Below are 26,250 nucleotides of genomic sequence, written 5' to 3' on the forward strand. Positions count from 1 at the left end.
TGTTTATGTATACATGTATCAGGTGTGTATATTTTTAAACATAACGCAAGGTAGTATTTATATGCAAACATATTAAATCTATGTTCACAGTCTTTGTTCCTTTTTCAGTATAACCATCTTTACATTTTGTAATCATGATTAATTTTGCAATTTCCACTTTTATATATAATCTTAGATATTTTGATATTTTAAAACGTCAGAATAGTTCCATTTAAAACAACTAAGAAACACTGCGCATAATTTCCAGTGATGAATGAAACGGAAGTTAGCAGTGCTCTGAAAGCTCCTGTCGACAAAGGGACTTTTCAGTATACACGTTGGGTTAATAATTTGTGTGAAACTGTATACCTAAAACTGAAAAGTTATGAAGCTGTGGTATTTGTAAATTCTTGTGCAAAACATTTAAAGGTAAGTGTAACTTAATTCCTTTATATTAGAAAGCAACATAATTACGTTTTAATGTTTGAAATTATTGGGAATGTGTGTTGATTAAGAATTATGATCCATAAACATGTAGCGTTTTATTCCTTTGCACCTGATAGGTTGTAAAGAGTTATTTTTTTATAAAAACATTATATTTAGAGTAAAATGCTTGTCTTCTCTTACTTTGTATTTTTACATATTATACAGGTTTTTGATTGTTTTATGTAAGAAATAAATATAATCATGTTAACAATTAAACAATTAAACAACAGATACATTTTTTCAAGAGTAAGTCAAGTGTGAAAATATAAGACATTTATTCAAGAGTGAAAGATAGAGAGAATATTCGAGGTTTTTATATGAATATGCTTTTTATTTTCATATTTTGATATGAAAATATATTATTGTTTTTGTCATATTATGAAATGAAAATAGAAGTATGTTTATGGTACCTGGAATTTTCTGTTATATTTTCAATGTTTGAAAACGTCATTTGTTAACAACAAGAACCAGCAACGACAATTACCCTTTTGCGTGTATCCAAACTCCAGTCTTATTTCGAACTGAATATAAAACTCGTTACCATTATAGCTCAAGTTTGGCTGTCTTTTCCATTTCTTTTATTGGAGTTGTTTTCATTGCTCCGAGAATTATCCTTAGGCCTGAATTTTGAACCTTCTCCAGTTTATCTTTTCTGGTTTTGGAAGCAGTTACCCATGAGGTGGATGCGTACTCTGCCATGGGCCGTACGGTGCCTGTGTAGACTTGCCGTAGGATCTTTTCATTTGCTCCCCCGCTTGTTCCAGCCAGTTTTTTCATAATGGCGAGTTTCCTGAAGACCCTCTCCTTTGACCTTTAATGTCAGGTTTGACCTTGACTAATTTTTCATTATTAAGGAAGAATGATATCATCTGTTATATATACTTTAAAATGAATAATGATCAGTTACTAGTTTTGACAAAAATACCCTGATAATAATAATAAAGAAAAATCATTACAAAAATGCCGTTTTTGCGAAACTTCACACAAATTTGTTCCATGACCTTTGATAATAGGTTTGGATTTCACTTATTGGGATAAGACCTACATTGCTGACCTTGCTTGACATGTATACATTAAAGTAAATTGGTAACAGTGAATTATAACAACAAGCTATTTTTGAACAAAATAATGAGCATATATGCTACATATTGTGATTTTTTTTATACAAAAATGACCCCTGACCTCCAGTAACAGGTTTGACCCTGACTTATTTTCTCTTCCATGACATCGTCTGACATATATACAGTAAAATGAACAACGATCAGTTACTTAAATGACAAAACAAATACTTTTAAACAATAAAAAATATTACATATAGGTTATATTATTGCAACATTTTACTCACCTTTTTTACCTTTGACCTTTCATATTATGGTTGACCTTGAATGTTTTAAAATTATGCGTACCAGACATTGCCTAACATTTATACATTAAAATAAACTGATATCATTGACTAATATCGACAAGATATTATTAACAAAGAGAAACGTTAAAGCGCTATTTTTCATTCTTTTACTTGAAAATGACCTTTGACCCTTAATATCACATTTGAACTAGTCTGATTTCAGACGATATCTTTATTGCTGACATTTTGGGACATATATACATTAAAATAAATCACGAGCAATTACTAATAAAGATTAAAAATATCTGTTATATTTTAAAAAGGAAGCTATTTTTGCGACCTTTTACACACATTTGACCTTTGACCTTTGATATAAGCTTTACCCTTGGCAGTTTTGGGGTTATATCTACACTGCTGACTTTGCCTGACATACAAACATTAAAACGAATTAACTTCAATGACTAGTAATGTGAAAACATATTAAACAAATATTAGAAAAAGTAAAGGTAACATTTTTCACATTTTTGCATGAAAATGAACTTTGACCTTCAATTATCAGGGTTGACCTTGACTTTTTGCAATAACATTTGCATTTCTGACTTTGGCTGATATATACACATTACATAAATAAAAATGAGTGACTTATGGTGACAAACTATTTTTTAAGATTAAAATTAAATTTCGAATATGCCAATTTTGATATTTTCCACTTTGGTTAAAAAGCATTTTTACAATAGATAATGACTGACTACAGAAGGAATATCACGGTAAAAAATACGCTTGACCTAGAGAATGCTACAACCTACTAAACTTCAAAGTTTAAAATTATACTAAACACTTTTGCTTTAATAAAAGGTGAAAAATGAATTAGTAGAACTCCATGATTAAAATCGAATAGATCGTTTCGGACATGTTAGACAGTGAGAAAGCAAACATATCGTACGTATTATTTAGCATGGATGATTTTGCACTGTGAATACATACTTTTTACACTTAGCATTTAATTCCACAAGTACATATATATATATATGGGGGTGTCATGGGACTCGTTCAAAAAAGGCCGGTTCGTGAGCCGCGAGCTAGTTAAGTGAGTGGTTACAAACTTCTATCCGCATGGCGCCTGGCATAGTGATAGGACTTTGGAGGTATACTTGGTAAGCACAATAAAGGTGTCTCATAAGCCAAATTGGCTGGTCCTTTCAATAGGGGTGACACTATAATAAACAAGACCTTTACCTTTACCTTTTATACACTAGGAATATGCTTGTTTTACATGTAAGATCAAAGCATTAACCCCTTGTGAAAATATAATGCATGTGGCGTTCACTGTTGATGTATAATTGTAATATTATATTTTGACATTACACAAACAAACTAAACCCTTTTGCATATTCATTTATATAACAATATAAACAGACAAACAAACAAACGAAAACGGGAACAATGTTAATCTATCTCATTTTGTTAGGTTTAGAGTAACATCGAAACGACACAATTAACTTTTCCCAGGTTTTATTGGTGGGGAAAGACTCCAGGTGTCCCTCCAGCCATTTTTTTTTCGGGCTCATGCGAGTACCTAGGTAGAGACACCAAACTTCGATAAGGCAGCTGGATGGCTTCCTCACGTGAAGAATTTTACACCTCAAGTGAGGTTTCGATCCCACGTCGGTGGCAAGGAATTCGAAGTCAGCGACCTTGGCCATCCGATCATGGAGGCACCTATAGAAGTAACGTTTGAAATATTTACCATTATGAAATTCTCACGCTGATTTTCATATCCTGTGAATTGATAAATTCTGTCTACGTTTTTCTTTTGCAAGTATTAAATTTAAATATTCAATTAAATTTCGTTAACATAAATGATACTCTCAATGATATTTACCGTCAGAAATTACAAATGGTTTTGTCGAATACACCATACTTTTAATAACAAAAGTTTACACACCATGAGGGTCGGAAAGCACGAAATTTACGTTCTTGAATGTATATGTGAATCGTCATGTTTGAAATGTAAACAAAGGAATAAAAGTAAATGTTTTCATGTTCGTGGAAAAGATCGAACTGTGATTGTCAATGTTCCCGATACGGAATATATATGAATGTATAAACACGAGCCTTTTCATCTTACGGGACTTACAGGAACATAGTACGCGATTGTTTATTTATTATATTTATGTTCTAGTAACCTTTGACACTGATTTCGAGGACAAGCCAGATTTGTGATACATACATGTCTGTTGTTGGGCTGGAAAAAGATAGGTCCAAAATTTAAACTAAAAGCTATATTGCATAGCTTCTTCGTTATTTCTGTGTATACAGTTCGGTTGTTTAAACGTTAGAATATCAGAAAATTACAGGAAATAAAACATATCTTTGAAAAAGTCCCGATCTTTCATCACTTATTTGGTTGGCCATGTTTATAAATTTAATACTAGTAGGCCGTGATGTTTATGAAGCCGTGTAAAGTGATAATTTTGATGACACTTTGGTTTTATTTTGTAATTGTGAGTGATCGTTAAGTGATCAGAAAGATCGGAAAATGTGATGTTATATAAAAAGTGATGCTTTATTTAGATTAAAAAGCGAATCGTACTATACAATTAGGAACTCTAAGGTACAATAATCCTTTTCGTTCACTGAGAAAACATGGCGGACATATTTTTGTAAAAAAGCGGTGCACGTGTGATTTGTGAAACACAGTTTAACGACGTTTTCTTAGAAAACTAACGCTCATCTCATTTACACTGACATATATCTTTGATTGATGAATATATATATTATATAGATATGAGAGACTTACGGTACCAAATACAAAATGTACTTGCACCAAAAAATTCTATGCATTTTCTTCTAGTACACTGTTGGGACATGCTTTTGAGTGTCTTTGATACTTTATAATTTACTCGGAGATACATTTTTTTCATTATTATTAGTTTCTCTTTGAGCCCTATGCATTTCTCGTGTTGTTACGACAATCTCAGTTTTACGTAAGAATTTTACATTGTCAAAATAGCATAGTCCTTAATACAATAGATTGATACAATCAAAGCATTGAAATTGAGCATAATGATAATGGACATATTTTCATATTTATTCCAGCTCTACAACAATGCTTTAGCTATTCATTATGATGCCAGAATGAAAGATGCTATTAGTTATCTCGATTCAAAGATGAATTGCTCGAAGGAAAATACTGAAATGAATGAAAATGATTCAATTCTTTATGGAGCTTTCAAAAGTGAGTACCAATTTCAACTAAAGAATTTCAATGTATAAAGCAACATTTAATGACATTTTTGTCCATATTTCCTCTCAGGAAACTACATGTATTTAAGGAACAATCAAAACAATCGACATTATAGTAGAAATTCATAAATTACCACTATGCCAAGATAGGTAAAAAGTATATTATAATACTGATTGAATAAACTTTCATTTCGAATAAATTGTGGCTAAACAATAGAGTTATTAATAACAGTAGCGTGAGCTGAGATGCTGTATTCGACTCGAGTGGATTTTGCCAGATCCGAATACACGAGAGCCGAATACAAAATCCCAGATCTAGCTACTGTTATAATGACCCTTTTATTATATAACTGCAAGTCGCCATATGACCTAAAATTGTGTCGGTGCGACGTTAAACCCAACAAAATAAATAAATAAATTATATAACTGCACCTGTTTGTTTGTTGTTTTGTTATCAGACGAAATCTTCAATGTTTATCGATGTTGAAATAAAATCTGAGCGCTAAAAGCGCTATTTATAGAAAGGTGTCAGTTTATGTATATTAAATGAAAGAAGTCCGACAACATACAATACACAAGGTACAATACGAATTTTTTTCTGCCTGTTCGTATTTACTTGTGAAATGCAAGTCGTATTGTTGACATCGTATCTGTCTGTCCGTGCGCATTTAGCTTGTGTATTATTCTCAAAACAACCATGGTAGCTGGATTTCATTTTAAACTCCGAAAGCAGTGATTGATATGAAATTGTGCAAACCGTCGGCACATCTCACTCGGATTATTTTTGCGGATCAATGCCGCCTTTATATTTATTTTGAATTAAATTTTTCCAGACTACTTCTGTACTATTAAGGGTATTTGATTTAGACGTCATATGAATGAGCCGTACATAGCTTTGTTACGCATATAATACGAGTTTTACTGTTGAATGATGTTAAATGTAAGTGAATTGTGGCCATTTGCTTATGATACCTAAAATATGTGTAGAGATTCTTCTTCGTGCTTCCTATCACTAATCCAGGTTGGCTTCCAATGAAAAAGAGTGACGGGTAGATGTGCATGTCATGTGTACGCCCTGCTCGGATTATTTTTTGTGGAGATATGGCCTCTTAATGGTTATGTTTGAATATAATTTGTCCGGACTACTTCTCCTATATAATTAAAGGGACTTGAGCGAAACCCAATAATAATGATCAGCACAAACCCTCAAAGCTGGAAACCTGGTTATTAAATTGGCGGTGTCGTTTGGCGGCTGGATGACGGATGGATGGATATATGGATAGGCGGCGTCAAGATTTGGTTTCCGTTCAATAACATAAGTTTGGGTCAAGGTATTGAAACGAAACTTGACCTAGGGGTAGTTTATCGTAACGCAAATGTTGGGATTGAATTCTAAATTTTAGGATAGTGAAATTAAGGTCAATGTTACTGTTACTAAAATTAAAAAAAGCAGTTTCCGCTCAGTAACTTAATTTTTGATTGATTGATTGATTGATTGATTGATTGAAATTAAACTTGGCATATAAGTAACTTAGAAAAGAACCAAGGCGGCTTTGATTGCATATGGGGTCAGTGGGGTAAAGTTCAAGTTCAAATTAACCGTTCTAGCTTGCATACTTAAAAAATTCCACCGTTGCGCAGTAGTCTAGGTCTTGGGCCATAGTGGCACTTTGTGCTGTGGAACAGATAGGTTGCGGTTCAAATCCCACTGAGATCCTATTTCTTGTGATAAATAGTCAGTTTAACGCCACTTGATAAGGTCAAGGTCATGGTTACTAGAAATAGATTTTTTGTTAGAATCACCATCAACATTTGGGTCCGTTCAATAATTTTTGCTTGGGTTGAGATATTGAAATAAGACTTACCCAATAGGTAGCTTATAGTAAGACAAAGGACAGGATTGATATTGGAATCAGTGGAATCAAGGTCAAGGCCACTAGTGATAAATATAGAAAAAGCAGTTTCCGCTCAATATCTTACGTTTTGATGGATGGATTGAACTTAAACTTGGCATATAACTTATAGAAAAAATACGTCCGAGATTACTTTGAAAATTCCACCGTCACGGTTGCGCAGTGTCTAATGCGTTGGGCCAAGGCTACATTTTGTGTTGTGTAAAAGATGGTTCGTGATTCAAATCCCACTGAGCACCTATTTTTCTACAATAAGAATTTCTTTTTTTTAGCCTTTGGGTCAAAATCAAGGTCACAGTTACTAAATAAAGATCTTATTTTTTGCTGGAATATTCATCAAAATTTTTGTCCGTTCAATAACTTAAGTCTTGCATACTCAGAAAATTCCACAGTAGCGCAGTGGTCCAGAGCGTTGGACCATAGCCACATTTTCCACCTATCTTTTTTATGTTCCGCCTACCATTTTATGATTTGGTAATAAAAATATGAAGTAGACAGGTTCAAGGTTCAAGGGTTTTTTTTTTAACTCATCAAAATTGTTGTCTCCGGTTTATAACTTAAGTTACGATTGTAAACTGTCACCAAACTTCGTGTACAGCCAGCTTTTTACGAACAACTAGCTTTGAATTGTGTTTGGGCTCACTGTTACTTAAGAAAACACTTTCAGATCAATAGCTCTAGCTAGGAATGCAATATTGAAATTGAACTTTGTATGTTAGGTCAAAGTCAATGTTTCTGAAGAAGAAACTGTTGAAAAACCTGACTTCCGGGGAATTTCCCCGTCTGTTTTTATTGAATTACTTTTTATTCAGTTATGACCCTTTGAATTTATACAAAAACTACATTGTACAAATACAAATAAATAAATACATGGCATTTATATAGTGTAGTAATTGTTGTCCACGCATCTCAAAAATCCCTAATCGGAATTCATTGAAACTTCGCAGTAGTGATTGGCATGAAGCCTAGTTGTGCATATAATCCACACGTCCCGCTCAGATTGTCCTTTGCAGGTCCTGGTCTATTCCTATACTATTGATGGGATCTGATCGAAACTTAAAAAGAAGAAATTTAAGCCATAATACGCATGCACTACGAGACGAGATGTACACTTCAACAAATGTATGACCCTTGAGCGGAGTATTGTCCTCTGATTTTTTATACATAAAATCCAAATTGTACCATTCATAATTTTCAGTTTGTTTCTCTGTTATCAATGAGCATTTACTTCCGCCTTTATATTTCCTTCTAAAGAACTTGCCCTTGCAAGATTATATACATAGGGAGACATGTTTGTTTTCAAAACAAATCATTTTAATTAGTTTTTAGTGCAAAATTTGACAACTGTAATACAATTGATTTTATAGTCATATTAGTACTTAATATGCAAAGTGCACTTAACTTCCAACGCCCCTCGATATTTTTGGAAATATCTTACTTGGCTGTAAAAGAATCTATTTAGCACAAGTAAATGTGGACTGTAACATATTTGCATGGCCCTATTTCAAACTTGTTTATATTGTTCAGCACCACTGTACCTCTGTGACAGATCTGTATTGGCTTTTCGTTTCCGATATTAGTTTTTTTATCTAACTTCATTTCAAATTTTAACTAGAACTGAGAAATGCCAGGTTTTGTGACAGTCCAAATCCGAGATTAGATCAGTTGTACCAGTTGATAACAGAGGCACATGAGCGCAACTTTACAAACTGCCGTGGTATAGTGTTCGTAAAGACGAATGAATTGTCCGAGGCGATCCTCAGCTGGATGATGGAGACACCAAGACTGATGGAGTTAAATCCTATTGTCTTTACAGGAGGTTAGTTTCATGTTCTTGTACAGCATGGCTTCAGTCAACACTACTGTCTTTTTTGTATATACCTATTTAAAATTAATAAGTCATGTTTGATTTGAGCTTTTAAGACAATGTTGATATAATCTTTCTGACAAGCAGCATTGAAACTTTTCATGGATCGTGGGAATTTTAAAAATTTGTAGATCTCAAGGTAGCGATGTTGCCATTCCCATGTTGCTCATTTATTAATTGTATAGTATTAAAATTACACATAATGTGTTAAGACTATTATGAAATGTACTAACACAGTATGAATGATTAGTGTTTACTTGAGTAAGTGTAGAGGAAGTCTTACTTAGTCGTTATATCAGATTTAGAAAGCTACACGATGATTTTGCAAACAGGTTTGACTTTACTGTCGGAGACACTAGTGAATGCGCTACAGCCCTTCAGAACTGGGAGTCACAAGTTGATAATAGCAACGTCTGCCCACGAGGAACGTCTTAATATCCACGAGTGTAATTTTGTCATCAGATACGATCTTGGAACTGACGAGATAGTCATGGTACAATCAAGAGGTACACTTTCTTATATACCAACATGTACGTCCTTCATTCCTCCAAATTTCAATGAAAATATCATAACAACAAAAAAGTAAATTTAAGTCAATAAATTAAAAAAAAACAATAACTATCTCATGAGTAAGATATATAAGATGTCGGGCGTTTGAATTGATAAATGCTATCTACAACTGACCAACCCAGATTATTTCTAATTTTCATTTACATTTTAACTACTGAAATGGCAGCAACATTGTCTTTGGTATGATAAATTGTCTCTTTAAAGCTACGGAATTAGTTATCTATACATCAAGGTCTGAAGTTCAGTTGTCAGCTCTTATTTATGTCCAGGAATACTAATTACTGAAATAAAACAAGTGACCTAAACGGAATATATGCTTGTTACTCACTTCATGCAAAACGATAGTTGCAGCGAGAGGAAGTATTTGGAACAAGAACCATAACTCTGTCTTAAATTATTTAACGATTAACGCCCTTTTTTACTTTAGTAGTTTTTTTTTCAAATTTCATATATGTAATACATTAACTAAAAATTCTTAGATAAAAATGGTAAGAAAAGACAATGAAAGGAAGGGTTGCATATAAGGACATTCTCTCTTGTTTTAATAAGCGTAGAATTATCAATTGTTTGTTCCTATTTTTTCAAATTTCAATATCGTATACAATAATCATAGATTTATCCTTCAATAGAAAAGCAGTCATAGATGGCAATAAATGGAAATGAACAACGTACGGAACCAAACCTAACTCTATCTTAAATCATGTTATAACTATCTCCTTTATTCTGTACATTTTAAAACAAATTTGGCATTTTTGACAAAACCTATACGGCATCTGGAAGGGAATTTAACTTTGTTTGTTGCAATCAAAATTTGCAAAGAGAGGAATTGTACAAAAAAACAATAATCACTCTTTCTAAACAATTAAGACTTATCTCGCTCTTAAGCTCACCCGAGTTTAAAGTTCTCATATTGAGGTGTGCCCATCCACAGTTACTTTGAAGTGCATCTACTTAACCCCCAAACCGATTTCAACATGTTCCCTTGTGGTCCTCTTGCAAAGTTCTTCAACTCAATATCATCGTTGCAGAATTCTGATTGCCATTGCATATATTGTTAATATTGATTTCTTGTATAATGTTTTATATTTTGACATTATGATAATTATAATACGGAATCGATCCTATCGATTTTAGTCGCGAATCCCTCTACGGTAACATGCGATATACCGAATGAGACATATACGTTCGTATTAAAAAAAGCGTGTACTTCCGGCACGTGCACAGAGCGTCTGACCGGATGTTTTGGAAGAATACGCATTTTCCTTGTGCCTAATAAGCGTCCACATAACTTGTCCGAACAACAAGTCTTGCACATCAGTATAAAATATGGATATATGGTATATACACACGTAGTGTGCACTTGTGAATTAAAGCGCCTATTGAGCACAGTTCATATAAATAAATATACTTCTCCGGAGATAGCGCCATTCCAAGAGGCGGAAAATACCTGTAATGCAATACATTATGGGCAGTGTTGTTTTTATTCCAATTGATAGGGAATCGACCCAACACTTAGCGACGAAAATCGGGATCGATCCCTCTACGGTAGCATGCGATATACCGGATGAAATATATTTTCTATCGAATTAAAAAGTGTGCTTCCGTGCTGTCATTAGACAGTTCTTTTCAAATGGTATGGGATGAGTAGAAATCGGATCGATTCCCGATTAAGCAATAATAATGTTGGAGTGTACACAAAAACACACTTCTTAAAATAATGTTTTTCTTTTTAAAAAAAAAATGACAGCTAGGGTGTTACAAAACTCCGTTTATAATTTTGCACTTGTTTTCTTTATTCCCCTTTTCCGACCACACGGGTTTTCCGTTCTGTATACACTACAGTGGCGGGAAGTCAACAATGTATAGGCAAGGCTGGCAGAGCGTGATGCATGATATTTTTACAATAATAATGTTGGAGAGTACACAAAAACACACTTCTTAAAAACATTTTTTTTTAATGACAGCTAGGGTGTTACAAAACTCAGTTTATAATTTTTTACTGGCTTTCTTTATTCCCTTCAATGAATGAAAGGGGCTATCAACATCCCCTCTGACAAAAGATGTTTGAGATTAAATGATTGTAATATTTCTGTTTTCGTTTAGGCAGAGGTAGGGCAACATATACCAAATATTACGAGATAGCCGAACAAAATGCAGATATAGCAGAGAATAAAGAACTTAACATGATACAACAAGTCATGATGAGAAAAGCTATTCTCCAGATACAGGTGATTATCGTGATTTTCCAAATATATAATTTCTGATTTAAACATCTGTAACATTTTACACCAAAGTCGAGGTTCCGAACCAACATCGGTCAGGGGCAAGTGATTCGGAGTAAGTGACCTAAACCATACGGCATCAGAGATATAAGTTTAACCCAATTGTAATGAGCCTTATTCAGAATATCAGTCACCTCAATTTATGGAAGAGGTTGAAACAGGAACAACTCGTATTAATTATTAAGACAGTAGGTCAAATCATATTGCTTTGTTAACACTCTTCAAGTCAAATTTTCTACTTGAACTATAAAAAGCCAAGTTAGAATGTTCATGTAATTAATGTTCGAAATCTGACTCAACAAATAGGTCAACAAGTCACATCATAGAAACATCTTGTTGACCTTCTAAAGGCCGCACCATCTACTTAAAATATTCAACAAGAATGTTTGCATTACGATATTCTAGGGTAAATTCGAAACAGGGTCATCTTGGATAAAAAATAAAAGATCACAAGGTTAAATCAAACCTTTGTTTACGCACTACAGGCTGTATTGTCTAAGTAGTCAATATAAAACCTGGTCAGAATGATTGTCTTTATGAAATTCAAGGTGAATTTTGAAACTACGTCATCTTTGGTAACGTTTTATTCGTTATATACAATAATCCTTGTTTGAATATTTGTCTTACAATATTAAGGTCAAGTTTGAAACTCGCCTTGTGTCAAAACCAAGGCCACTTGGTCAAAGCATGTTCTTCCTGATTTACATTACATGTTCAGAATGTTTTATATTATATTAGGTACTAGGTAATTAGGGCCATTATCATTCAAAAGCACTGCTTTCCCGTTTATTAACATATACATAATTCCAGTTTCTGGTTACATTGCCCATTTCCGGTAATTTGTCCTATGCAGTGTTGTTACTATTTATAGAAAGGTATGTAGTAGCATGATATACATGTACTACCGTATACCTCAGTATAAATGCTCCCTCTTCCCCTAGTAAATGCTGCCCGCTCCTATGTGCAAAGAAACAAAACAACAGTTTTTTATATTACTTATATACCTGTACTTCCGTATACAGGAGTGTACATTGTTAAGATATATATCACGTCAGTTTATTCATTACTACCATATTAAATATCCATGGTGGGGAAACGGACACCGGATATAGCCCAGAAAGTGACAAGTAAACACACAGATGTCCCGTGATATTTCTTCACCAGAGGTAGGGTCTTGCTGTGTTAACGCTTATCTACCGTATCCACAAATGAAACCAGTGTTGTAACTAATAGCTGAATGCTAAATTTGAACCATGGTTATTTTGTTATGCCTAAGAGTTAGCAGCGAATGAAAAATGTTACTTCTAGTCTGAGATGATCACCTCGAAATTTGCAGAATTTCGACAAATGTTGTTATTTATATGAACTATTTTGAAAAGATAAAATTCAGAATCGTACAATTTCACCAGCACTGGCCAAACAATTTTATTAAAGATATACCCTTAAAAATGCTTATTCTACTGTACTGTGGATAGCCGTATTATGTACTGAGGATAGTTTCTAAGTTGACAAATGTGTACTGAGGATGACTTGTGAGAATATGACTCCAGTATTCTGATACATGTAAATAGACTGTTTATGTACAATGTATGTCTATTTTGAGCCTTTTAATTTACTCTTTTCTTTTGAAATATTTCACATATGTCCGTCTGTCACTATTGTCCGAATGGTTAGCAAGTTAATAATGTGTTACCCTGTTTATTATGTTTGGGTTGTTGCAAGACGTATTACATTTGACAGTGGTACAAACAAATGATTTTTATAGCAGATAAAATACGCACTGTTTTGGAAAACTAGCTGATTGAATTCGTTTCTTCCTAGTAAATAACCGTTCATTTTTATTTTGAATTTGTCTGCAGCAACATTTTCTGCCGTCTGTAGGTTTGTTTGTATTCCAATGAATGATACGTTTTTGTTTTTGTTTTTTCATAGTTTTCTTGTATCTCATGGGTATTTTTGGGACAATGGAAACTATTACACGAGGTATCGGGGATAACTCTAAACCACTTGTCAGAAGCGGGTAGGACAAGGGCTACAACTTTTTTATGTCAGCTTTGTTACTAATTATTTGCGCATTGTTCATTTACCTACCAAATAACGTTTTTAAAAAAAAATCTGTACAGATGCAAAACCGTACCAATAAGATTTACAAAGAAATACCATATATAGTAAACCCCACGTAACTTCTATGGGTCAGGCGTTTCGTGTTTCTCGATAAATCAGATTTAAACTTGAAAGAACGCATTTTCATCGACAAGCTAACATTTCTTCCAAGATATATTTGAAACTTAGGTTTGGCCAATTTGAAAGACGGATGGGATTTGTCGCCGAAAATAGCAAATTTTTTTTGCAATCACACCAAACCTCAAATAGGCGCTGATAGTCCAAGCGATCACAGACACTTGGTTCGGACAGGCAAGGTGAGCGGCCCTGGACTCTATGAAACATCTTACCCGATTTATCTTTCTTTAATTCATTCCTTATGTATAGCTTTCAAAAAATGATAAGTCTAGTCAGTGATGTATGTCGCAATGTATCACCAAACCACAAGTCTCTACAAGATACCAACACTTCAAAAATCATCAACTTTGACTCGCCAATATTTGAGATTTCAGACTTCGTACCTTTTTTACCGGCAAGCACACCTTAGCAAACAATTAACCTATGGTGGTGACATATTTCAAATAATTTATTTGAATCAACTAAACATAAGCTTCAGAGATGTTTAAATACCGATTGGATCTCTGATATAATGGTCGCGACCATTAGAAAATAAAAATAGCACCAGTTAACATGTACAGAAGTAATTAACATAAGTATACTTGAAATGAAGAAATAAATGATATCAAAAATTCAGCACAATGCACGAAACGTAAATACAGTGACAAAACGTATATTAAGGTATGATCCACCTAATGGTGAATTTTCAAATGTTCAAAAAAAAGTTACAGCAATATACTGTATCCAGTGAGAGACTTGTTTGCAAAGTTTAAACAACTTTTATCGTGTCGTTTGTTTTAAAATTGTGTATAATCAAAGAGCTATAAAAATAAATAGATTGGAAACTTGAAAGGCATATAGACCAAATCTCGCCAAAAAAACGTGACAATGAGACCTCGTTTACCGGAAGTGACGCGTTCACCACACGCCATTTTGAATGCGAAAGCGTTTACTCATCGGTAAATTAATTATCACCGTATGACCACGCTTCTTTTGATGGTAAGAAACGTGTACTTTGTGTCTTAAGACTATTTTACATTAAACTAATGTTGTTTTAGAAGGTAACATGTATTTTAAATGTAGTTTTAAAGGTAAAATTGTAACGCTATGCTCGCCGATGTTTGTTTTTACTAAGATAACGCCGATTCACGCTCTGACACGAGATCACGTGAGATTACAGCCAGTTGCCATTCTGTGTTTTCATACTTCTTTGGTATAATTTATGATATTTCCTCAAGCTCAAATAGAGACAAATTTCAAAGTGATGGCCACTGTCCAAAACGTTTGCAGAGAATTCATTATACCCTTAATTTTGACAGAAGAAACTTCAAACTATTGGTTAACAATTTTAAAACTGTGATATTTATTTTTCTAGAGTGCCTCAAGTAAAAGAATTTGATCTAACTCCAACATTGAAAAATTAAGGTCGAGTCCCGTGGGACTGTTTTAAATGTTGCTCACTTCATTTAAAAATAACTTTTGGGCAGAAGTAAAACCTACCTTTTCTTCCACAATATGTAATCTAAAGAGTAAAGGCAATAAAAAAGTAACTCAGTCTTGTTAAAGATGTCTAACTCTGCTCCCTTCTGTTTCAGAGGTAAATTCACTTTGAACAGTAATAAATCACTTATCAAATTAAAAAGGTTCATTTTTATACAATAAATCAATAATAAGTCTGAAAAAAGGTACAAACTTACTAGAAAAAAAGGAATATAAGGGAAACAAATTGGTCCAAGTGGGGCTTGAACCTATGTCCCCTGAAAAATTTAAGTCAAAGTAGGTTTATTGTAGGAATTGAATACACTTCAAAAGGAGGTACACTATTACATGGGTCATACCTTAATGCGAACGTAAATTTGTTCAGTACGTGCACATTGTGTTAAATATGCAACGTTTATAAAGTCTTTCCTTTGCGCGGGTTACATTAGAAAATTTTTGAACAACTACAGACTTTGAAAAATAGCTGAAATGCAGTATATATTTTGAGGATCATACAAAAACTGAACGCGAAACCTTAGCGAAACATATACCAATCTCTTCCGTAATGGCTAAAGTTCATTCTATTTCCATTTTATGCTAAAAGTGCGGGATTTTGTTTGTAGTTTACATCGTACACATACATAATTCTTTCCCATTATGTTTTTTTTTAAATAAAATAAATGTCATCTAAACAATATTAAAGATATATTATGCCCAAATTTCATATTTGAATATATGATCAATTACCGCATATTATCAATGCAATAAAAAAAAACATGTTTGTGAGTATGAACGGAAGTGTGTAAGGTTCAAATACTACATACTAATAAATGTGTTAACTAAAAACAGTATGATTATGTTATTCCACTAAAAATCTAGAAACTTGTTTGGAACAAATGATTGTTACTATATAGACATTTAATTTTGACTCCAGAATACACAGTTAGTTTATATATTCATCTAAGATAAAGATGTTTGGTGAGGATTTTCTAAAATTATTTCAATATCTTATGATGAAATGGTTATGTGTAGGGAGAGAATAGCCTATCTTTAAATCGTAATTAAATGTTACCCATTGATATCTAATAATAATAATAATAATAATAATCTTATATAATTCAAAACAATATTAATAGAATAAAAAGAACTCAAAACCAGAGACACCATCACCTCGCTGGGACTTGAACCCACGACCCTTCAAAACATTGTATATTGTATGAAACACATTAATAAACTTGCCTTATATGGGAACTATATTACTGCATTGGTAAAAATCTTCCCTGCATTGTTGTTTTAAATATTATTGTTATATATACTTTAATGTAAAGATTATCAATATGCTACACTGACAGTATGCCCATCCCAGTAACGTAAGTTTGCACGATTTGAAAACCATGTATAATATGTTAAACTGTGTCCTAGCTCTTTTTAAACAGTCTTTTCTAGTATTCGAGAACGCATTTAATATGAATATATATAGACTGACTTTGCATCTGGTAAAAAGATTGTGATAGAGTTACGGCAAGTAAGGACACAATGGACGTGCTAAAATCCGATACGAAACGATTATTGTTGCCAAACCAAAAGAGTCACCTGTGACTGAAAATAAACAAACGCCCTAGTACTAACTGAATGTTTTGTTGATCCTTGAAGGAAAGAAGAATGTTTGCTAGATGTCGGCCTTTGCAAATATTAGTTATTCAAAAAGGCTAATTGTCTGTGGATGAAAAAATATAAGATACAATCCGAAAGGTTAACAAGCTTCGTAAAATCTATTGGGGAAAACATGATACTAATTACACAACTTGACAAATACAAAATAATCACACAACTTTTGAAATAGATATTTGCCGATGAAACGAAAACATAGCAATTCAGTTGTGGACGGAAAGAAGAATGAACCAAAGTTAACGTACAAGAGCTTTCCATTGCAGCTAAAGTATTTTGGAAAATGATACTCAGCCTTGATTTTAACAATTACTGCTGATATTCAAGATCTTCTTAAGAAGTCCATACTTATTTCATTGCACCTTATCGGTGCTTGTTGATTCTGGATCCTTCTACGGAAAGCGACAATGACAATTTGAACATGCCATGGACAGTCGCGTTCTCATCTCGTAACATAATCATAGGTACCCGACCCTTACATATACACAAACATCCACAAATATACAGCAGTTATTCGTGGTCATAACCCATAACATAGCAATTGCAAGTTTCATTTTGAGTATTACATATTCAAGTAAAGAACTAAATATTTCTTACATGGGTCATATTTCAAGAAGACTACTTGAGAAATTTAGCCCAACAGAATCAGGTACCTAATAATAATATACAGTTACCGTTCTCTAAAATGGGTGTCTTTATTCCAAGAAACGTTGTGAATGGTTACCATACGTTCTATTATGAATATTCTCCAATAAAACTATAAAATGTTGTTTGCCAGCCCTTGACCATTGATAAGATTATACCAGAACGTCCAAGAAGTGGAAATCAGAATAGCCAGACAATGGTATATGTTTCATTACCCAGACGTGATACCTATCAAGAAAGGTTTCCTTTCCGCAAATTGCTTGCAGCAGACGGGAATAAAATGGCCGACAGATTCTTAAATGACAGTAATACAATGGAAACCAAATACTCTCAAAATGATTATTGCCCAAACACTCCATTATGGTTCAATAAAGTTTTGAAATGCTTTGCAAACTATTAATCCTTACGATAAAATATATCTACCGGGAACGAAACATTACAAGAAGGGTAGGGGTTATTTGCAGCAATGCTAATCATTACACTTAATTAAGTGCGGATGAATCAAGTCATTGTGCCGCTCACTGCACAGAGTAATGTTCATATGTAGCAGAGAAAAGGTTTGTTTAAATACAGTTTTCATTTATATAGAAATTGACATATATGCGACTCTTTGAGATAGTTTAAACACACATCAAAAGCTACGACACTATTTGATTATCATGATATTAGTATAATATTTTAATGGTAAAGCTTATACAAAGCAAATATATTCGACAAGAAAATAATCTGTTGAAAATATGTGGGTAGGGTAAGATATCGTTTGATTATTTCATAACATTAATTCTTTTATTTACTGTAAGGATAACATGGTGTAACAGCCATATTTCATATCTTGTAACTGGATGGTAATATTTAAATGAAATTTGGTCACTTTAAAGACATTCAAAATTAAAAACTTTTCACCGAGAAATTTTTCAAATTTTATCATTTTTTGGGGAGATAATCGGTATTGAAGTTAACATTGATGCCTATGGGAAATATATAATTTCTTTGATTATGAGAATCTGAACGTGAGTTTCGAGAATTTTTTTCGATAGAAAGCTGCATTATGTGATTCTGATACAAATGTAAAAAAGAAATCTAAAATTCCCCGTAGGGAAAAGGAGAAATTCATTTTTTTCTAGTTTTCAGGGGAGATAACTCATGAAAAAACAAAATTATCGGGGGAGGTAATATTAAGGAAATTTTTGAGAACTTCTGTCACTATATAACTTGTCAATATGCACCTTATTTCTATCGTTTGACATTTTTAAAGCTTACATTATCAAGTTGTATGTACGCTTATGGTGAAATTGAGGCCTATTACACCATGTTATCCTTAAAAGAAAAACGATTGCCAGTTTTTAGCTCACAGTGACAGAGGAGCTTTTGTGACAAACGTAATATGCAAGTGTGAAAAATCCTAATAATAACAATAACTTGGCCACCATTTGATGACGTCATAGGTCATCCAGTCGCGGAAGTCGGGCTGGCGATATATCTTCTTGTGACCTTCAGACGTTGTCTAACAGTTTGGTATATGTCGCCATTTATCTTTTTTCGATCGCAAGGGATTCCCTTACTGCATAAACTAGATGAATATGCAAATTATATTGCCCGAACAATCCCGTTAACGTAGCCTTGGGTCCATCTAAACAAAATATTCAAGGCCATATTTAGAGGTAAAAATAAATGGCTTTTTTTTTCTTCTCCAGTCTTTCTGTTGGCATTGGTGAATATTCAGATAACTTTCTATTACAGGAAAACGTTTTGAATGCAAGACAAAACCTCTTGTTCGAAGATTACAGTCACATTTTAAGATTTTATTGTAATGCAGAAAAGGTGATTTGTCCGCAGTCTAGTATGGATTGGTGTTTCAATAAGCTCGCAGTTACGTTTATAATGTTTTAGGTACCATTTATTTTGAGTCAATAACTTATTGAATTATAAGTAACTTGTTTGAACAATAAACCGTAAGAAGATTAGATGTCGCGTGCAAGGATAAGACTGTTGACTCTTTCAGTGTACGATCAAACATATCTGTCACGAAGGAACACCAGATTAAACATATTACAATTGACGTAGCCACGTGTATTGTGGTTTAATATGGGAAAGGTATCTTGATGTCCATGAAATATAAACGTAAAATGTAAGACAAGTAAGATGGTGCAGTATTTGAAAGAGCCACTTGTCATATTTAGAATCTTATCTTTGCAACTATTACTGTTACAAAAATATTTCTTACACATGTAACATCAAAGACACGTGATTGTTATTACTTAAAATACTAAAGGTGACAGAAAAACCAACCAGCAACTTTGAACAATAACAAATTTATTTATAGAAATAACAATACAAGTACCTTAAAAACGGCAAAGTCCAATCTTATATTCAAGAAAAGTCCAATTCCTATCCTGGTCAATTTTAAATCCAAACAGTAATAATTCCAAATTATTCACAAATCTGAACTGCATTTAATATGTCCAAACAATATAAATCCTGTTTTATTTGATTTTTAAATCCACAATGTTAATGTAAATCCGTCAAATGTTAAATGTCCAACTGGTAAGCTTTTAAGAAATACAGGACATTTTGTTCGATAAAATCTTACTTTAGGTTCTGCACTGTCTTCGGACAGCTCCCTATTTAAAATATCATGAAGGTTCCGGAACTTTCATGCATCACCAAGAATAAAAAAGAAGATTCAGAACAATGTTTATCTGTAGTGTGGTAAAACAGTGTGGAACACCATAGAATAAAAAAAAAGTGACACGAGGTCTCAAAACTGGGTCAGTAAACAGTTAGTTACCATTAAAGTAAAGCCTAAGGTTACATAACACACACGGCTTCCGTATTTGTTTGTTTGTTTGTTTTGGGTTTAACGCCGTTTTTCAACAGTATTTCAGTCATGTAACGGCGGGCAGTTAACCTAACCGTGTTCCTGGATTCTATACCAGTACAAACCTGTTCTCCGCAAGTAACTGCCAACTTCCACACATGAATTATCAGAGGTGGAGGACTAATGATTTCAGACAGAATGTCGTTTATCAAATAGTCACGGAGAACATACGCCCCGCCCGAGGATCGAACTCGCGACCCCGCGGTCCGTAGACCAACGCTCTTACCTACTGAGCTAAGCGGGCGGGCGCACGGCTTCCGTAATCAACGCAAACCTTTTGGGAAATTTTACAATCTTTATTAGATATCAAATCAATCTGAAATAGAAAATGTGGAAACTCCACAGGTCTCTCAATACCACAAAAACGAAAATTGTGCAGGCTCGGTTTGATTGAGACTGTTCATGGTCGGTAGTGGAAACCAATGCTTTTGCGCACACCCTCTAGACACGGGTTGAGAACTCGACATTTATGCTTGGTACAAGTACAAAAAAACAAATTAGAGATATCCGCAGATGTGTTCATACGGCGGGGCAATGATACATCTCTGTGACAAAATATATCAAAACCTAATTTAATGGAGACGTTATTTTCAAACTTCGTGAAATTCTCTGGCACAGCCAATTCAGACACTTCATGTTTAGTTCTTATACAGATGGTCTCTACGCCTTCCTATTTTTCTATGACGGGAAGGGAGGCAATTAGCCAAAGGACATGTTTTAAATTGTCCTCTGTCCGTTTTCACTGTGTCAGAGTGTGACTTTTTCTTTTGGGATTTTGATCGTGTGTTTTTATACCTCTTTGATCTATTAAACGGTATAAGGCCATCGTGACCCCCTTTTTAATTTTATCATTTATGGTAATAAGGATTACTGAATCATAGTTTATTATGTCAGCACCTCTTGAAAAAGAGATAGAGATAGAGATAGAGTTTAATTATTCAGGTAAAAAGACATTAAATAAAGTCTGGAAATTGATTTCTAAGTCCTTCAAATGACCAGAAATATTTTTTCAAATATTACATTTATGAAATTCTTTTTATATCATTTACTTAAGTTTAAACATTTTATCTAAAGCTGTTACCACAAATTATGACAACTCTTGCCTTAGGCAAATACTTACACTTAGATATTAGTTTACTTCCATTGTAATATTACACAAATTGAGCTGAAAATGAAAGGTGAAAATAACTTTTAACAAGCCGTAAATAAAATGAGATATCACTGAGTATGTTATAGGGAAGATACTACAGTTTTGCTTGTATCAGAATTTCACATTTTTGAACAGTTGTTGTAATACCTAACAGGAAGGAAAGTGCAAATATATTGATCTGTATTTCGTATGACTACATTTCAGGAATACATACAAGAGTACCCTGACAAATTTCGACAAGAAATTCAAAATCTCCAACAAGAAACTAAGCTGTTGATGTCACTTGGATTCAAATATGAATCGTTTTTCAGAAAGCATGAACTGCGCTGCATCAGGTGTAATCATTTCATATGCTGGTCCAATGATGTGAAAAAGTTTCGAGGTTCTTACCATGCTGTAATCGACGAGCGCTTATCGAATCGTGTAATTTTTGATAGAAGTGACTCTTCAAGATACAAGGATATTCAGATCGTTGGCAAGCTCTTTTGTAAAAGATGTGGAGAATCTCTGGGTGTGAAATGTTGTCACAGTTTGTTGGATTTTTCAGTGCTGAAAATTAGCCATTTTCTCATTGTCGATGAAAATGGCAGACAAATGACCTGCAAGAAATGGAGTTCAGCCCCTTTTCAAGTTGCCCCACTCAGTTCAAAAGATTCTAAGCAATGGTAAAAGCGAAAAAGAGAGATATGAAGCAGCATTAGAAATATTCGCTGCCTATTTTTATAATCACTTATCTGTGCACTTGTCCCCTATTTCAGTCCTATGATTGTCGAGCGTTACGGTTTAGTAGAATATTGAGTGCTGATGATCCCGTTTAGCATGCCTGTTAGAAAAAAAATGGTCGTATTGTGTTAGGCATTGTCTGACTATCAACATTTTATGTTCCCGGCTTTAAGTCAGTAAATGTAATAGTTACTACTTTCAAACGTTACATTATAACCAAAATGCTACTTTATACGTATTAGTATTTTATTTTGAGACAATAGTGCTAAGTTAAGTTTTAAGTCATAGAATATATTAGACACAGCTTACAAACTTTACAAAACGAATTTAAGTTCAACTACAATTTAGCTATACACATTGGATCAGTGGTACAAAGATCAAGATCATGGGGACTTGACAAAACTCCTGGTATTTGCTTCAATTCGGGCGTGTAAACTTGACATGAGAACGAAGCAACACTGGACGTGGATCCCTACGGTTTTGGGGATAAATAGGTCAAAGGTCAAAAGTGACCCGGAAACTAAATTGGTTTGATGATTTCTAATTAAATCTGTAAAAAGACCCTATAATAGCTGAAGAACCTTTTTTGGTGAAAGTAGCTCACAGAAATAAGTTTCTTGTTTTTAGTATATTCTCTTAAATTATTTTCCTTTAACATGATTAAATATTTCATTACGCTTTTATATGCTAGGCAACAAGTGAGCATTTAGTTGTCGCTTGGTCGTAGTCTAATAGTATAGGTGGATAATCCGGCGTTAGTCTTCCTTCGTGATGTGTCAGCAGTTCTAATCAAACAACTTCTCCTCTGGAATTGGAATAACTGGTCATAATTGTACTAAACTTGGACTATAGCATTCTGGCTTGGTCTTCTTTCAGATGTATTTAAATGGTTCCGCTTGGCCTTCCTTGGTGCCGTCAGAGGTAACTTCTCATAAACCATTTGATTGGTCTGCACTAAATTTGTTCTGTTGTATCCTTGAATGGACTTTTTCAATTCTATTTAAATGTTTCTGCTTGACAGAAGGTAGGGGCTGCCAGAGCTGAAATAGATTTTTTGAACGATTTCTTCTCTTGAACTTGATGGACCAGACAAAATTTATAGCATATATATAGTTGGACCTCTCATTGTTAAGCATTTTGAGGCCGTCACAGCACAAAATAGCAAAAATCATTAACTTTAATGAACTACTGAATTTATTGACCATACCTGGTCGTAAACATTGATCAGAATAGATCAAAGTCCTCCTCGTTGAGCAACTTAGGTGCATTTTGGGCCTCTTTTTAATTTTAAACTTATTCTATCAAGAAATTTCAAGAGGATGCTACATTTTCTTAAAATCATGTCAAACCATGTTGGAGGGGGATGGGGGAGCGTCCTTCGATAGCATTGCTTTCTTAGTTTGCAACGTGAAATGCATTAGAATGTACATACGTATTTATCTAAGTTTGAAGGCAATTTACAATCGCTTATTACCAAACATAATACTATTGTTACCTGCATTTTGTTTTATACTGATTGTATATATTATACGTAAATGTTCAGATCTTTAGCATTAGATATGATATAGTTGAGACATAATTATATTAGTTTGATGAGGCGGCATTTTTTTCTGTTTGTTTCACGAATGAAAGTTTTTACAGTCTCTTTATCCTTTATTATCTTTATTTGAAAATAATAATAATTACTTCACGCAAATTTGTTTTATTTCTACGTTTTGTTTATTGATATTGTTCTCTCGTATCCATTCCCCTTTACAAAAGACATTATCACAACCTGACGAAAGTATTTAGTATATCGGAACCACAGGCTCTGTATGAGCTATTTTGATGGTGCAGTGCCCTCCTTCCGTAGTGCGGCATTAGCTCTGTACTTAAAACGACTTTTACTTATGAACCACATGACGGATCTAACTTAGTAAAGCACACGTGATTGGCCGTGTTTCAAGCTTGTTGAAATAGTTCTACTTGGTAAACAAGGCTTAAAACTATTGGTGTCTCTTAAATGTGTTCATATTGTTTCACTTTACCCCTTTTAGGGGTCATAAGAACTGTAAATAGAACAACCTTCAACCGAATTTTCTTTATGAATTACTTGATGTATTTTTACCAAACTTTATTTGTAGTAATTTCATATGGACCTCCCTTCAGTTTGTTAAAATGATTTCGTTTATCCCCTCTTATAATGCAAGAAAACCGTGTATAAAAAAGAATTGTGCACTTTTTGTGCAAGCATTCAAGTTTCATTTAAGCCTAAGAAGCGGTTTGTGAAAATGCAAGAAGTCTGCCAAAATCCAACATGCTGCAATAATTCATAGCTTTATAAGAAAATGGCAAAAAGAGTATGTTGTCATGTAGAAACATTTTTCAATCGGTATAGAAGTGGATTATTAAACTATGCCTCGAAGATGGCCGTCAAAAATAATCTTTTTATATGAAAATGGCGAAACATTTGGTTTTACCACATAAGAGGGATGTAAACAAAAATGCATCAAAAACAAACAATTTGGCCAGCATTTATAAGATGGCTTGCACTATGAATGAATTCATGGTTTCACTACTAAATTTTTATTGTTTCTAACGTATACAGGAAATATTGTATATGTTGCCTGTACTGAAATACACATTATCTGATCTAATATTGCTTGTGCTGTTTAATTCATAACAGTTATGGATAAAAGATTATTCCCTTTGTTCAGTTGCAACACTTCTGAATGAAAGTTGTCCCCTACCCTTACTTGTTCAGTCATAAATTTAAAAAGAGAATATTAACTTTTAACGGTAAAATCAAGACCGAAAACTAAGAATTGGATTGTCAAATCCTTCAAATTACCCAATTAGTTTAACAGTTTATTTTATGAAGATATTTTTGTTATTACTGAAGGATTTTTAGATTATTATACATGTAATTGCACAGAACAACAACAGTTGCCGCAGATAGGAATATAGAGGGTACTTGTCAGGTCAATAATTATGCACCCTACCGTTACCAGCATATCATAACATGTTGTTATTGTTGTTGTTACGAAGCAATTGATTGTTATTATGCCAACAAGTGTAAACAGTTAAGGTTATAAAATATATTAATATATCTAATAATTATCGGTGTTTTAACTCGAAAACGGCGCACACTTTGTAAGAAAGCTGCATTTAATTATTGTTATCTACATGTATATTTGATGTTTATGTTAGCCATTATCATTGATGCACGCTGGTGTAATTTAACTTACGTTGTCACTAGCAGCTGCTTCTAGTATATCGTTGTCATTACTGTAAATTTCTATGTTTCGGCAAAAGTGTTATATAATTACGGCAATCCTATAGTACTAATCATTTTAAGAAAGCCATTTTTCTTTATGTAATAGTATTTTTCTATCAAAGTTTCATTCAGTTATAGCTTGAAGTGGTATTTTATATGGTTGGTTGACAGAGTTCGTCCGTACAAAAAATAATCGTTTCAGAACGTTAGTCGAGAGATTTTTGAACGTCGATCACTGGACAGCAACCAAGAGAACCGTCGAACAATTTCAGAACAAGTTTTTGTTCGTTTCTTAGACTTAGTATAAATAGGCATGGAAATGTTCGGCTGCAGTCAGTTTTACGATCAGCTTTCTAGCATGCGTTACTACTAAAGAACGGTAATTTACAAATTAAATGGTACTAAAGCAGTTTGACTTTCAATTTAGCTTATGGAAATAACGCTAGAACATTTTATGAATAATCTAGAATTTGATACGCATTTTGTGATACGTATTTTGTAATTTTTTAGTACTTAACACTGGTCACGGACTCAAACAAGATC

The 26,250-nt window shown here is 33.5% G+C and overlaps 1 protein-coding gene across 1 annotated transcript in view; it reads left to right on the top strand.

Annotated features, from left to right (window-relative positions):
- LOC128551724 (interferon-induced helicase C domain-containing protein 1-like) overlaps positions 1 to 26,233 on the top strand; it is a 73,862-nt gene extending 47,629 nt beyond the window's left edge. Inside the window, exons 16-21 of the mRNA XM_053532639.1 lie at positions 248 to 408; positions 4,910 to 5,048; positions 8,585 to 8,788; positions 9,169 to 9,342; positions 11,510 to 11,634; positions 21,933 to 26,233. Coding sequence (XP_053388614.1) covers positions 248 to 408; positions 4,910 to 5,048; positions 8,585 to 8,788; positions 9,169 to 9,342; positions 11,510 to 11,634; positions 21,933 to 22,397 — 1,268 coding nt within the window. The 3' untranslated portion in view covers positions 22,398 to 26,233. The remainder of the gene's footprint in view (positions 1 to 247; positions 409 to 4,909; positions 5,049 to 8,584; positions 8,789 to 9,168; positions 9,343 to 11,509; positions 11,635 to 21,932) is intronic.
- Positions 26,234 to 26,250: the final 17 nt, after the last annotated feature.

This window comes from Mercenaria mercenaria, unplaced genomic scaffold (genome assembly GCF_021730395.1).
Source record: "Mercenaria mercenaria strain notata unplaced genomic scaffold, MADL_Memer_1 contig_159, whole genome shotgun sequence".
NCBI classification, from domain to species: domain Eukaryota; kingdom Metazoa; phylum Mollusca; class Bivalvia; order Venerida; family Veneridae; genus Mercenaria; species Mercenaria mercenaria.